General features: G+C 38.6%; 1 protein-coding gene across 1 annotated transcript in view; it reads left to right on the forward strand.

The window, feature by feature from the left end:
* The window catches only part of LOC126184982 (protein PRRC2C-like), a 237944-nt gene that overhangs the window by 153914 nt on the left and 67719 nt on the right, over window positions 1–16311 (forward strand). The window contains exons 22-26 of the mRNA XM_049927684.1: window positions 3036–3932; window positions 4123–4267; window positions 5681–5777; window positions 9860–10007; window positions 10238–10368. Of these exons, the coding sequence (XP_049783641.1) occupies window positions 3036–3932; window positions 4123–4267; window positions 5681–5777; window positions 9860–10007; window positions 10238–10368 (1418 nt within the window). The remainder of the gene's footprint in view (window positions 1–3035; window positions 3933–4122; window positions 4268–5680; window positions 5778–9859; window positions 10008–10237; window positions 10369–16311) is intronic.

Here is a 16311-nt window from a genome sequence, read left to right on the forward strand (position 1 = left end):
AATAACAACGAACTAAAGACACTATGCACCCCTCCTGCCCCCCCCTCCCCCTTTCCCTCCTAGCTTCCAGCACTTCTCGAACACTTCCTTTTGTCAGCTTGGGGGAAGAAAGAGGATGTAGTTTTCAGAGTTCAGTATTCTAATATTTTTTAATTTTGTTGATAAAGAAAGAATTGTCTTGCAAAAATGCTGTTTGTGTTTTGAGAATGACTGTGAGGTGGGCTGTGCTGAGTCCGTGATGAATTTTGAAGGGGAAGAAATAGTAGTATCTTTTTTCTTCAAAACAGAATTGAACAATAATTTTTGTGTTTCTGGTTATATGAAGGTCTAGTTATGTTAAAAAGCACCATCTACAAATCTACGCAAATAATCAGGACCCATATGAATGAAAGACAGACATATCAAAAGTTTATCTAACACTTCTATCCTGATCACGTAAGTAACTGTGCATTTAATGATTGTATATAGAAGCACCTGTAACTTATGGGACTGGTATAATTTTATATTGATAATTTCAGATACTGGGCAGATTTCTCGAGAGTTCCAGTTCCAAATCAATAACAACCTTGTGTGTGTGTGTGTGGTGTGTGTGTGTGTGTGTGTGTGTGTGTGTGAGTGAGAGAGAGAGCAGTTCATAAAGTGGTGACGAGTGTGACGGGATAGACAATAGGTATTTTTGTTTTGGTCAGTGTGTAATCTATGATAGGGCATTTACTAAATTAATACTAGTCATCTAACCAATTTGACTTTAATACATTTTAGACAAAATAATTTCAGTCCCTTCCTTTCAAACAGGTCCTACTGTTGCCAAAATCCCAAGTGCTAATAGAAAACAAATAAAACGGCCATTCTCATCAAATATTTTGATGTTAGTGAGCACAGATTCTTATGTGCAACAACTCTGCATCTGTAAAATGCATTCTACATGTCCACAACTGGAGTGTGTTGTTGTACAGATTAGTTTAGAATGTGATTTGCAATGTCTTGTCATTTTTGGCACCCATTACCCTAGGTATTATTATATCATATTGATTTCCAACTATATGGCTTCACTGGTACTGTCATTTCTATTGCTTTACATACCAGGGACACACACTTAACTCCACAAGTGCATCACATATGTACTGACAAATTATTCTTCTGTAAGTTAATACATACAGATTGTACGAGAAATTCATTGTACTCTGACTCCAGTGTGCATATGGTAGTCATTTCAACAAGTTCTGTTTGCATACAACCATGTCAGAATATTTACTTTTCACAGTAAATATCTATTAATGATTCTGAGTACTATTTTGTCCAAAATAGTTGGAAGGCGTCCTTTTACATGTTATCAACATATTTTAAAATTAAGAAGTTACGGAGTCTGTACACTGTCAAAAGGCTTTCTTGCACAATCCCAAATTGTATATGATACGAAGTGAGATATATTTGATATTTGGAGGTCTGCATTGGGAAAGATGGAAATTATCCACCCACATCCTGTACTGCAACATTCTTTCCAGTAAAACTAATTGCTGCTCCTCCTCCTCCCCCCCTCCCTACTACGACTACTACTACTACTACTACTACTACTAAAGCCTAATGTGCCAACCATGAGTGTCTATATGGTGTCATGGCACATAAAAGATTTGAAGATGATATCACATAAATTTATTAATTATGAAATTATTTTGTTGCTTCACTTGTGGTTCTTCTGAGGTAGATGAACTTTCCTTTTAGTCTCTCTCTCTCTTATGTTGCTTGGTGGATTTTGAACAAGTGCAGTACTTTCACATTGCTCTTTCTACTGGTTAATCTAAAAGCATAAGATCAGTACCATTGATAAGCTGAATTTCAGTTTTAATTGTGTGTTCGCATACTGAACGTTAATATATTAGATTTTTTGAAGTTAAAGGTGGCCTTCATATTCTGTTTTAAAAAATTGTTGCAGGTGGATTATTTCTCTTTGTGTCATCTCAATGGCTTTTGCGTTTGTTTTCTTTGAATAATTATTCCTCTACTGTATGTCTCAAATTACTTTGGCATACAGCATTGAAGAAGAATAATTTTTGCCATACAGCATTCAAGAATAATAATTTTTATTATTTTACCATTTAGCCCATTTTCCTTACAATTACTAAGCTATCCCCTTCCTTTCTTGGAATTCCTCCTCCTTTCTGGTTTTGGGGGAGGGGTGGGGAGTGCATACAGTTCCCAGTTCCCTTCCTCTCAAAGTTTGAAGCAAAAATTTTATCTTCAGCTATGATGGCCAAGTGTATTTTTCTAGAAACTGGCTGCACACTTTGATGACTTTTCAATTTAAATTTGCTTTTAGAATAGTAATAGTACTTATAGTACAATTGTGTGCACAACATTGAATGTTAAATAATCCTTTTGGTAAAGTTGCCAACAAAACACTTCAAGCTCTTAATGTAGCAGTAATTTGAAAATACCTCTGCTGTCAGCTGTTTCTTAAGTACAGGTACTTTGAGATTGATCACATTACCCATTTGATAAATGAACGGATGCACTCAAGTTGCCTTTGAGGTAATAAATTACTACTGCCCACATGCCTCCCTATTTCATTACCTTTGTGTAGTCTTACATTATGTTCTGTTGTTGCCTGTAACTAATCAAAAATTTATTGATAATATGCATGCAGTGTATAATAAATTGTGTATCTGTCAGTTGGGGAATTATCGTATGTCAGTCTTTCTGAAAAGTACGTTTAGACTATCCATGTTTTGTCATTCATTATCTGTGTTTGACTTTGTGCCTGTTCCTAAAACATTGTTTAGGAAATGTGCTAATAGTAGAGATGTGTGTCAGTGATGTCTAGTGATAGTTCATAACTGTTGTAATTATTCCTCTTAGTGAATGCTTAGTTGTGAAATGAACCTTACTTTGTCATAATTGGGCAAACCTGTAACTTCAGGTAGTCTCTCATTGTTCCAATCCATTCTGTTTCCTTGTGAATGCTATTGTAGTTTTTCCTGTGCAGATTTGTTATCTGATTGGGTGTGAGTGTTGTTTGTGTTGCCTGTGCTATGTAGGTGTGGTGATAGTTGATGACCAGCCTGAAGTGACAGTCGAGGATGGGAATTTCGCTTTTGGTGCAGACAGCGGCTTTCAAGAAGTGCGAAGTAAGAAGAATGTGAAGGAAGCGCGCCAGAAAGGAAATTCTGAGGACACGAAGCCGGTTGGTCGCCCTCCCCGGGAAAAGGAGCCACGAAAATCTAAGCCCGGGAGTACGCAACAATCGAACCATCCTCCTCCACAGCAGCTGCAGCCACAACCTCAGGCTCAGGCACAACAGACTCCACTACCGCAAGGGCTTCCAGCAACCACAGCACCATCACCATCTTCCTCGCCAGCAACACCACAGCAGGGGCAACCTCCAGCTCAGCAACAATCTCAGCATCTTGTTACCCAGCCACAACGCCAGGGGTCACCTTCAGGAATGACAGCACAGTCTGTTCCACAGCAGCAACAGCAAATAACAGGCAAAACTGTCCTTCAACAAGAAATTTCTCAACAGCAAGTACAACGACAGCCCCAGTCCCAGCAGCAGCAACCATCACCAACACCAACACCACCAACACAGCAGCAGCAGCAGCAGCAGCAGCAGCAACCCTCCCAGCAGCCAGCTGCCCAGCAGCAAAGGCAGCAGCAGCAGCAGCAGCAGCAACAACAGCATCAGGCTACAGCAGTTGGGTCACAAAACCAAGGAAGTGCAGGTTCTGGTCCACCATCTACCATAGCTGCGGTGCCTACTACTTCTTCCGCACCAACAGCTCCGGCAGCCAAGTTCCCTACAGAACGTCAGCGACAGAACAAACTTCCCCCTCGGTTTGTCAAACAGAGGATGAAGATGGCTGAGCAACAGAATTCAGGTGCCCATGTGGGAGCTCCAGACACAAGCAAGCAAAGCCGTCTCTTCCCAACAAAAGGTGTGAGCAAATGAATTTGTTGATTTGGAAATATATTAGAGTAGAATGCATTAATTTGATAGTTTGTACACCATACTTGGTATTATTGTTAGCATGTGCAGAAGCGAGATATCTTAATGTCATTTATTATTAATTTTTGTACTGGAAGTGATGAACAAATTAGTTTATTTGTAATTTTTTCATTTTACAGATATGAACAGTCCTGCACCTCCACCTCCGGTGAATGCATGGACAAAACCAATTAATGCATCATTGCGACCAAATTCACCAGCTACAGGAACTGTTCCAAACTTACAACAATTAGCAGTTGTATTAGGGAGTCAGGTTGATCACTGGTAAGGAAAAGAACATGCTGTATAAAGGCAAATTCAGATTCAGCAATATCTTAATAGCAACAATTAAAATTTCATTCATGATTTAGTGATGTGGTTGAGACATTTACATTGAAATAACTTATTTATTAACATCTACCCATAAATTCATTTTGATATTGTGAACTTCTGTAACATTAGTATCTATTCTCTGCTCTCTATCCATTCTACATTGATTCATTCTCACTTTAGGAATATGACTTCTGCATACCTTTGCTCTCTCTCTCTCTCTCTCTCTCTCTCTCACTCTCTCTCACTAAAATTTTTCAGTTGTCTTCCACCCTTAGCACATTTCTAATTATACCCCCTTTTTTTTGGGGGGGGGGGGGGGGGGCAGGGAGTAGTGAAATAGATACTGGACTCCCATGTGGACAATGGTTCAAGTCCCCATTTGGACATCCAGATTTAATTTTCTGTTTCTTTACACAAGTTAAGACAAATGCCCGGATGATTCTTGTGAACGCACACTTCAGATTTCCTTTCCTGCCAGAACATCTGCTCAACCATCCCATCCTGAACAGGACACGAAACCCAAATATTATTTTCGTACTAAAATTAAATAAATGAAAATAAAATTCATAAGAAGTTCAAATTCATAAGAAGTTACGTTATTTGTGGAATTGAATCTTATAATTTAACAAGGTGGAAAACTTATATTTTGAAGAATTTCTTTTGAATAAATCTTTGTAATACGTTTATCAACAAGAGCCAGTTTCAGATTTCTGGATCCTATAATGTAGGAAATTAATCAAAAAGCTGTAAATTCATTTTGTTATTTGTATGTTTCATTAGTGTATATCAGTAGAAAAGACAGTCTCCTCATTTTTGTGGTAGAAATTAGTGATAGTAGTCTTCTACTTTAATCCTACATCTGCCGCCCCATTTGGCTGTCATGAATAGGTTGCATTTGGTGTAAAGTAATGAAACCACTACATTTGTCTTAACTAGGATACCATAACACTGCAGTTAGTGAATGTTTTTTAAACTTAACCACAATTTTTCATGGTTTTTAACATTGCAATAAAACAATCAAAATAAAAAAATCTCAAATCTGTCTTGTACTGGTAATGCCCCCAATGCAAATTGATACCTGGCACATTTCCTGCCATTCAACCCCAAGTCAATGCTGTGCCATTCATAAGGGTATATCTAGGTACATTGAAACTGTTCCTTAGTGTACTGCCAACCGCGTCACAAAAACATTTCTTCATGTAGTAATGTCTTTTGACTAAATAAAGAGGCAAATAAGTTGGCTTGTATCAGTGAGTGTTTAAAGAAGGCGTCCTGACGTTTGTTAGAGTTTACTGAAATTATAATTATTTAAGATCTTACTTGCAACTATGTGGTTTCAGTTTATCATCTGCTTTTTTTATGCAGTGCTATGGAAGTAAGTGATCAGCAGCCACAATCTGGAACCAGCAGCCATCGTAGTACACCAAATAGTGAAAGTGTCCAGGCAAAAACAGCTAGAGAGGTAAGTTAGTCATCACTGTTCAATTTTTTCTGTGATGTGTTACAGAATTAAATTGTGTTTGTTTAAAGTTCACAGGTAAGCATCTAATAATGAAAGGCAACTACAAAAGGGCATTAAATTTAATTTTGTGAACTGTAAAACAAGAAAACGGTTCTGATTCGTAATAGACATGAGTCATAATCAGGAACAATAATAATAAACTGCATGAACGTTTAACCACATCTCATTCCTCTTATTTACCTTCCTCAGTTATCTGTTTCTCCTACCACCAGTGAAGTTAGTTATTATATGTCTCTTAGTAATTGGGGAACGGAATACTTTTCACAATAGACTCTTACGTATAATTTTATTTGAATGTTCTTCTACTTAATAATGGGAAAGTTAGGTGGGAGGTGGCAGATACAGAGGGCCTAATATGCAGATCAGCTAACTCTGATGAACTTTATCGGGAGTAGGGTTTTTTCTGCAATTGCACTAAATATACCACAGAATATGTTTTGTTGCTCAGTTGATTGATGGATTTCATTTTTTAGTTCTGTGATAGATTCAGGTCTCGAAAAAAATCTCAAAGCATCAAGATTAGCACAGTGTGTTGAGAGTGAGGGATGAATGTTGATGTAAACACTTGTATTGGTATTGTGTAAGAATGAAATTTACCAATATAGTGTGATGGCTTTGTTTATCTACACATCCTCAGAGATTTAATTTTTGCAAGCCATTTGTTTGGAGGGTTAAATTTTTCAAAAATGTTGATTTGGTTATGGGTTTAGTAAGAACACCAGCCCTCTGTTTATGGGATTACAGATATAAAAAACTGTTTCATATCGATTTCTGTTATATTAATGACTTTGCATGTGTATGTGGTTGTGGGGTTGGGGATCATTCATAAAATATGAAAGCACAATGCCCCGTGTGACACCCAGAAGACTGCTGTCTGTAGGTCATTGACAAACATAAGCTTTTTTAATAGCATTATTTGACTATTGTGTTTCATCTCGGCTACTATTGTTGGTTTGTTCATCTTGCATCCGTATTGAGTAGTCTGCACAAGTTCATCAACTTCTAAGATACCTTACTTTCTTCAGCCACAAGCAAGGTGGGATTACTGTGCTGCAAATGGTTCACAATTTATATTTGTGCTGTAATGTTTTCTGTCACTTGTCATGATGTTTGCATTAGGTAGGTGTTCTTTGTAGTTGTCATACGTAGTATGTGCTCTTACAATGTTTTCCTCACTTTTCATTTGTCTTACTTGAGGAATAAACAGGTTCCCAATGCGCAACATTCAATATTATTTTGTTAACATTGCTTGGCAGATGACACGAGATTGAAGTAGAATTGAAAGTGCTCACCAGAAATTTGAAGGAAGAGTAATGAAATCAGTTATTTAAGAATAGTGCTCTGGTTGATTTTAATTTCAAGGTAAGGCTTTGTGATGAGGGCCTACGTCAAATCCATTAACTGACAAGGGGAGGCCACAATGTTCAGATCATAGATTTACTTCAAACTTTGTACACGTTTAGCAGCTTATTAGGACAACATTATTTGCATATTGTATGGTGTACTACTGCTACAGTTTCAAGAAAATCACAAGAGGAGTTTTATGTTTAGAGTATCTACCAATGCATCGCAGCTCTGAACTCTAGATGACTGCAGGCAGGTGGTTAGCGTTGAAACTCTGTTATCGCTGGACTGGGTCCTGCACTTCTGTTTCTTCTTCTTCTTCCTGGTCATATTATTTCATATAGGTGGCACTTGGAAGGTAATTTAATGAAAAAACATGTATTTCCACAAATGTTCATTGAATTGTCGATATTACTTGACTGTTTACTATTTGTAATTATTACAACAAATATTATCTTTATAATGATCAACAGGTAAATAACAAAACATGTATGCTTGTCATGATTTGCGAATAGGGTCTGCCTCTTGAAGGCTTCCACAGTACAAGAATGCATCTTTTAATCAACGTTTTGCAACTGCATTAATCATTGAATCTTGATGACATTCATCATCCACAGTAGTCAACGAATTGGGAGTCACCTCCATTTTTGCAGAAAAAAATGTAAATTTTCTAATTTTAAAAATATTTGCATGTACACTTTGTTCTCAAAAGCACGTGTGACAATTTCGATTTTTGTGCATTACCCTTATGTTCTGGTATATTTTAACTACTCATTGTGTTACTGAACAGAGTTATCTACACCCATATTTATCAATGTTTGACTTGGGCTTTCCAAGCTTTCCCTTCATACTTGAAACCTGTGTCTGCTAGTTAAAGCATCCAGGTACAAAGCAGTTACAAAGTACATTAACCACACTGGTATAAGGAGTTTTGCATACCATGACAGGCATATATTTTGAGGAAAACTTTGTGTGCTGTGTCATTTACTTAGTGATAATTATATTATAAATTTGCTGTTGTAATTAAAATTAGTAAACAGCAGAGTACCCCAGAAATTCAATAAAAGTTCATGCAGATACACGTGTTTTCTCAATGCATTGCTTTTCAGATGTCATGTATATGAAATAATATAACCCAGTGTTGGGTCAGCAATCAAAAGATTATGGAGTTTGAAAGCTAATCACTTGACTGCCGCTATCTTGTGGATAGAATCGCAATGCACCGGTACATATTCTACTCGTAAAATGTGTTACTAGTTGCACATTTTGTTGTACTAAAAGCATACAAAGTTTGAAGTAAATCTGTGATTCAAATGTTGTGACTTGCCCTTGAGTCTGATGCTGGTATATAACTGATCAGAAATATCCATTTCCTACAGTCAACATTGAGGGATTACACTCAAATAGCTACTAAATTCTTTTTTTTTTAAAAAAAAAAAGACCACCAGCACTATAGGGCTGCCTTCCACTTTACAATGTCATATAAAGGCTAAGAGCAATAAATTTTTGTCACTTCTATTCTGTTGTGCTATTTCTTCAATTTCAGCTTACCAGCAGACAGATATAAAATGTTTGTAAGTTGGGTGGCTCCCAACATGCTGGATGCTTTCCAGTTTGATTTTGTGGGCTTATTTAATTTGAGCAGGTTCTTATATGAATAACGACAATGAAAATTCCTGGATAGATAATATGTAAAATAAAGGAAAGTCAGCCAGTAACCTGTAGCTGACAAGCATCTGGTGCTTAGAAGCATTCAACAGAAATAGCATTATACTAGCTCAAAAGCTAGTAAAGTTGCATGTTTCTATGTGCAGCGCATCAGCCTGCTGTAGGTGTGTTGTTGCCTTTCCTTTATTTTTTCCATATTATCCAGCTCATTATTTGATCTCATGAGGCCAAGTGAATGCTGTTAAAGACATGTGTCATCAGTTAAAGATCCGAAGTGGTCTCAGGGAATCAAGGTTGGCACTTCAGTGTTGGAAGTAAACAGTGATAAACACTAGACCATAAAGGGAAATGCCTAATATGGTTGTTTAAACATGTTGGCTAAGAGCCATATATAATTATTTTCATGAAATTTTTAGTTACAGAATTCTCTAATGTGAATTATATGCAATCTTATTCTAGTTAAAAGCTATTGGAACCTATATCTGCTACTAAACTGTGACAAAAGCTTATTTTATGAATTATGCAAAGCTTAGTTATTAAGTACCAGTTCTTTGAATAGGTACAGAGAGAACAGGAAACTTGCCTATCAAACGGTGGCAGCAGCCATAGCACACTGAAATAAATATTAGAAAATCTCTCAGTCATTAGAAACTATTTTTCATGAGCACTATAGTCCTCTCAATATCAGTGTGTTTTAAAATGAAAGTAATGTGAGTTATTGTTTTCAGGTTCACATTTCCTGATGTGTAGTATACTAAAAGTGTACGATATTTGCATTAATGTACTACCTGAAATTGTGTTTCATACGTATTATTTCTTTTGATTATTCTTGTTTGCTTTAAACTCTTTCACTGCTTTTCATCTTACCTATTTAGTCAGAGAAAAAGAGAAGGAAGGGGGGATTTTTTCTGCTTAAACTCCCATCTATTTATTGGGCATTATAGAGTAATGTAAATAGCATTAGCACTAGAATTATAAAATTGTAACTGTGTTTGTAATACATCTTACAGGCCACAGATAAAACAGTATTGGATGGAACATCGCCTCCTGTTCAGACAATAATTTTTGAAAACACAAATTACAAGACTGCCCCTCCTGATTTGGCTGTAAAATGTAAATTTGCAAACATGAAGACATCCAGAGCGGATAAAAGCAGAGGTGAGTTTTGTAATGGTTTCAAAACTGTTTTACTGTTGAATGTGAAGGAAAACTTCTGTTTAACAAATTTTAGCATTATTGTTTAAACTTTTTTGCTTGCACAGTGACAAAATCTACATAGTATGTAATTTTTTTTTGCCTGACAGCATGTGTGCTAACTTTCAGATTCTGTAAAAGAATTTTAATTATTATTAGATGTGTAACAATTCAATTATATACTGGGTTTATAGATCGAAAAATTGGTGATGATGGGGAAGACAATCCACTGGTCTTCAATAAAGCAAGTGGTGCAATACCAGACATTGGCAAGAATGGGGAAAATAAATCAGAAGCAATCCAGATGCCTCTGACTTTCAGCAAGGTAAATTTACTATTTTTTGTAGTGTGAAAATCTATTTATGGTTATGAAATTTGCCAAATTATCCAATTGATTATTTCATTTTCATTGAATGAGTAATTTTAGTGATTATTCTTCAAGGTGAGATTAGTACAAGTTGCAGTATTTCAGTTTTGGTCAGTGTATGACAGTTTGGTGTTGCAAATAAATATCAAGATGCAGCAATACGTTCGACTCCATCGTTGTAAAGGCATAAACTAAAAGTGAGGTTGGATGATGAGGTTTCAGTATCCTGTCAGTGATGTCAGTTGTCAACTTCTAAATGAAATGGATTATCATTGCAGAAACTAATCCTGCTTTTACTTTATTCAATTTAGGAAAACCTAAATCTGGATGACCAAATGGTTTTTTGAAGCTTGCTCCACCCAGATAAGAGTCCAGTCTCTTGGCCACCGTGGCTCTTTAGTACCATTTTGTAATACCCTCATGCATTAAGAACATCTATACTCCCTTAGAGCCAAAATTGTGTAACACATTATTCATGTTTTGAGATATTTAGTGTCTTACTTAGATTCTTATGCAAAATTCAACAGTACTTTTTGTATTACTTTTTTCAAATTATTTATGCTATCAGTAGAGACCTGAAAACATAGCATCTATTTTTAGTAATATGTGTATACTCTCTGGCAAAATTCACATCTATTTTATAAATGTTTGTTTCTCTTGAGAAGCAGCAGCATTTGCCTGACAGTGAACTGAATGCTTCCTAGATTTAAGGTGTTTTTCAACATTACTTTTTTCACCCAATTTGATGATAACTTTTGTGGACATTCATAGCTGTGCAATGCATAGATGACAATGGTATGAATAGAACCAAGAGGGCACTTAGCATAGAAGTAGAACGAAAAATAACTTGGTTTGCATATTAGGAAAGAATTTTGGCTTGGTCAAAATATGTTTACAGGTTTCGTTTTCCTCTCGCTGTAGCGCAATTAATGGGCATCACAAAATGGCAACTGGCCACAAGTGTAAACAGTCTTCGAAATGACTGCTCTGCAATTCACATTTAAGTGCCTGCAGATGGGGCTTCGAATAACCTTCAGACTATTTCTGTACCGTTCTACTCTCTAACAGCACCTGGTGAAAAATGAACGTTCAAAATCTTCCTGCATGAGCTCTTAATCTCTCTTATTGTAACACAATGATCATTTCTTTCTATGTAAGTGGGTGAAAGTAGAATATTTTTGCATTCAGAGGAGAAGTTGGTGGTTAAAATTTTGTGAAAAGATCTTTTTGCAACGAAAAGCCTCTTTGTTTTAATGAATGCCACCCCAACCCACTTATATCCATGACACTATGTCCCATATTTCATGATATACAAAACAAGCTGCCGTTCTTTGGCGTTAGACTTTATCAGTATCCTCCATCAATCGTGTCCAGTAAACATCCCATGCCACACAGCAAAAGATGTACAAGCATAGTGTGAGATGTCTCTTTAGTAGACCTTGTTGCATCTTGTAAGTGTTCTGTCTACAAAATGCAGTCTCTGTTTTGTCTTCCCCACATCATCCTCTATAGCATTCCAATTGAATTTGTTTGTAATGGTAATTCCTAGGTATTTGGTTGAATTGTGACAGCCTTTAAATTTGCATGATTTATTGTGTAACTGAAATTTAAAGGATTTGTTTTCACACTTACGTGGATGACCTCACGCTTTGCTTTATTCAGAAACAACTGTCACTTTTCTCACCATACAGATTTCATGCCTAAGTCATGTTACCATTAGTTTTGATCTTCTGATGAGTTTACTGAATGGTAAATGATGATATCATCTGTGAACAATCTAAGATGGCTGTTCAGATTGTTTCCTAAATCATGTACATAGATTAGGGACATCAGTAGGCGTAACATATCCTTCGGGGGATGCCAGCTTCACTTTGGTTTTTACTGTTTCACGTCAGTGACTATGAACTGTGAATTTTCTGACAGGAAATCACAAATCAAGTCACGCAATTGAAGTGATACTCTATGCAATTTGGTTAGAAGTCTCTTGTGAGAAACGCTGTTGAAAGACTTATGGATATACGAAAATATGGAATCAAAATGAGACCCCCTGCCAATAACACCCATTATTTGGTGTGAATAAAGAGCTAGTTATGTTTCGTAAGAGCGGTATTTTCTGAATCTGCCGCCAAGATATTCATGTTGTCTGAACATAGTATATGTTCCAAAGTTCTGCTGCAAATTGAAGTTTTTGGTATGGATCTGTAATTAAGTGGATTAATACTGTTTCCTCTCATTAAATATTGGTGGGAGCTGTGCAACTTTCCAGTAATTGGTATGATCTTTCATCAAGTAAGTGGTTGTGTGTGATTGCAAAGTATGGAACTGTTGTATCAGCGTCCTCAAGAAACCTAATTGGTATTCTGTCTTGATTGGTAGACTGGGATTTATGAAGTGATTTAAGGTGCTTCACTACACTAAGGATATCTACTTCTAAGTTACTCAGTGCTTCTATGTTACTAACTAGAATTAGGACCACCAGAGGGGTGAGGTGGTGCGCAAGAATCGAGCCCTGCTTCCTCCTTGCAGGACAGCAGCCCACACTTGTGTTCTGAATTTTGACAATTGAATTGAGACAACTGAAAACAATAGCAGGCACAGTGGCGTAAGTTCAAACTATACCACTTAAGACGTCGACAGGTAAATGGGATATGTTTGACATGTACATTTTCAATCACCCGTGCCAAAAACCCTGTGGTTAAAGTAATTATAATAGTGCAAAACCCACACATCCAACACAACTGATTGTGCTTATATTAGTCCTCATAGTACAGATGGCAGATTTTGATGAGGTGATTGAAACAAATTGGAAGAGAACAATGCGCAAACATCACTAAAGCCACGCTTTTACATTCAAAGTCGCTTCCGCGTTAAAGCAGTCTAGTATCAAATGCCACATTAATTACATTTTCAAATAATTATTTGTGTATGTAAATGTCATAACCTGCCTTTTGCCAAGCATATTGCAACATAGGCATATACTTCGGTGCAGAAAATTCATTGTAAAGAGAATGGAAGCTTTCAAAATGTGGTGCTACAGAAGAATGCTGAAGATTAGATGGGTAGATCACATAACTAATGAGGAGGTATTGAATAGAATTGGAGAGAAGAGGAGCTTGTGGCACAACTTGACTAGAAGAAGGGATCGGTTGGTAGGACATGTTCTGAGACATCAAGGGATTACCAATTCAGTACTAGAGGGCAGCGTGGAGGGTAAAAATCGTAGAGGGAGACCAAGAGATGAATACACTAAGCAGATTCAGAAGGATGTAGGTTGCAGTAGGTACTGGGAGATGAAGAAGCTTGCACAGGATAGAGTAGCATGGAGAGCTGCATCAAACCAGTATCAGGACTGAAGACCACAACACCACCACCATGGGGTCACAACCTTTCCAGCACTTTCCCTTCCGTGCTTCTCTTTCCTCTTCTGTGACTAACATACCTGGAATTTTTTGGGAAAATGTCCTTAATTTTCAATAGCCTGGCATCAGAACAGACCCTCCACTACACTGTTTCTTCATTCTGTGTTCTTGTTCTCCTGTCCTTCCTCCACTTTGGCATTGCGGTTTCTCTTTTCCTTCTTCCTCCCTATGATCTCCTGAAGGCTGATTCAAATACCCTCCCAACTGCACCTCGGTTCCTCGTGGTTTCACATGCTGAAGATGTTCAGTCCTTTGCTACAGTTAATCTTTTTATTATTCAGAAAGGTTTTGATGCAGTTGTTGGCCCTGTGAAATCCTCCTCTCGTTTATGCAATGCCACTTTGCTTTTGGAGACTAGTTGTGATTCTCAAGCACAACTGCTGCTTGCATCTTTGCTCCTCCACAGCTATCCTGTTCATGTGGAGGCCCATTGAATGCTGAATTCTTCATGTGGTGTTATTTACACTAGGCTGCATGGTGGTCTGACTGAGGCGAAATCCAAAATTACCTCTTTGATGAGGGTGTCGCTGCCGTCCATTGGGTGATGAAGACAGTAGATGCACACTTGGTGCCCACATGCACTCTTTTTCTCATGTTTGGTAGAGTAGTGCTTCCATCAAACATAAAATCAGGCTATGAAGTCATCACGGTACAACCCTGCTACTAGTGTCGTCATTACAACCACACTCCAATGTCCTGTTGACACCCGGCCAAATGTGTCACCTGTGGTAGGGATGCTCAGGAGGGCAATTGCCTGCCTCCTCCTCCCTGCTGTATCAGTTGCAATGGCGACCATGGAGCCTAACCCCTAAGATGCCCCATGTATCTTGATGAGCGGGCCATCTAGGAGATATGGGAGAAAGAAAAAGTACCTTACCCTATTGCTCACAAGTTGTTGGCTAGCTGGAAACCCTTGTTTTACCATCCAGCACTTACAGCATGATTCTTTCTTCATTGCACTCCATGAAGGACATGGCCACACAGACTTGCGACATCAAATTCAGCACCTCGGTTGTAAGATCACCCAGTGTCACTGTAGCATCCCTGTCTCCTCCTCCTCCAGCTGTGCAAGAAGCCACCATATTTTCACCTTACACAGCGAAATCACCTGCTACACAACTATTAGTTTGGACAGGATAGAAAGAGTATTCCCACAAAGACTTTCTACATTCCTCCAGCCAACAAACATCTGAATCTTCATCTGCAACCGCAAAGACTCCAAAAAATCAAGGGCAAATGGTCTCCTCCTTTGCCGACTTGGAGATCATCTTCAGCGGTGTTGCTGTGTGATACTCTCACCCGCCAGACTTCTGTGTTACCGGAGTGCACTGCCAGCTGTTTTTCTGCCCTAGACTCCGCAGGCCGACCAAGGGAGAATGCCGACACCTCTGTAGATCTTGTGGAGCAGGATCCTCCAGTCTGTGCGCCCTGTGGCAGCTGCCAAGATGACACCCCTTCATTTTCTCCCTCCTCCCTTTTCCCCATCATGACTCTCCTGCAGTTGTTTATGCATCTACATGTCTGTCCCTCTTATGCCATCTTAGTACTATCCATCATCGTGGTATCCATTTGGCCACTGGCGCCTTTTACACTAGCCCGGTTAAGAGTCTGTATGCAGCAGATGCAGAAATACTACTGTTCTACTGCTGTGACTTTCTCCTCAGCAGATATGCATGTCGTTTGTCTGTCGTGCACGGCCACCCACCTTATGCCTCTTCCCTCAATGACTCCTTTGATCGCCAGTATGGAGAACGTCCCTCTTCTCTGTTACCTCCTGGAGTTTGCTTTTGGCTCTTGTTCCAGCAGCTTACCTTCACGCTACCTGCCACTTTCCCAATGGACGTGAACCATTCACCACCTTGGCTTCTTGCAGCAGCCTGTGTTCACCTTGGCCTTCATTTGCTTCCTAATAACACTACTCCAACCTCGCTCTATAGCCTTCAGTTTCACAACCTTCTCGCAGAACTTTGCAATATACCTCTGTGTACACTGATGGGTCTTGGACTCACCGCGGTGTCAGGTGTGCCTTCGTCATTGGCACGGCTTCTGGAACACTCCTCAGTATTTACAGCAGAGCTCTGCGCCCTGTATCAGACCATGCAGTACATCCGGCAACACAGGCTTCTCAGATGTGTCATCTGCTCAGACACACTCGGTGCTCTCCAAAGCCTGTGTGTGCCGTACACTGTCCATCTCTTAGTGCAACGGGTCTGGGAAAGTTGTCACTTGCTCACTCTTGACAGAACCAATGTGACGTTTATGTGGGTCCCTCGTCACATCGGTCTGAAGGAAACAAGGCCTCTGACAATGCTGCCAAGGCTGCAGTATTGGCACCTCAGCCCGCTAGTTCTGACATTCCCTCCAATGATCTCTGTGTTGCCGTCTGTCAGCAGGTGGTGTCTCTTAGGCATCACCTTGGTCTTCCCTTCATGGGAACAAGCTCCAGGTTATTAAGCATCTCCCAGCAGCTTGGATGACCTCG

Source organism: Schistocerca cancellata, chromosome 4 (genome assembly GCF_023864275.1).
Source record: "Schistocerca cancellata isolate TAMUIC-IGC-003103 chromosome 4, iqSchCanc2.1, whole genome shotgun sequence".
Classification (NCBI taxonomy): Eukaryota; Metazoa; Arthropoda; class Insecta; order Orthoptera; family Acrididae; genus Schistocerca; species Schistocerca cancellata.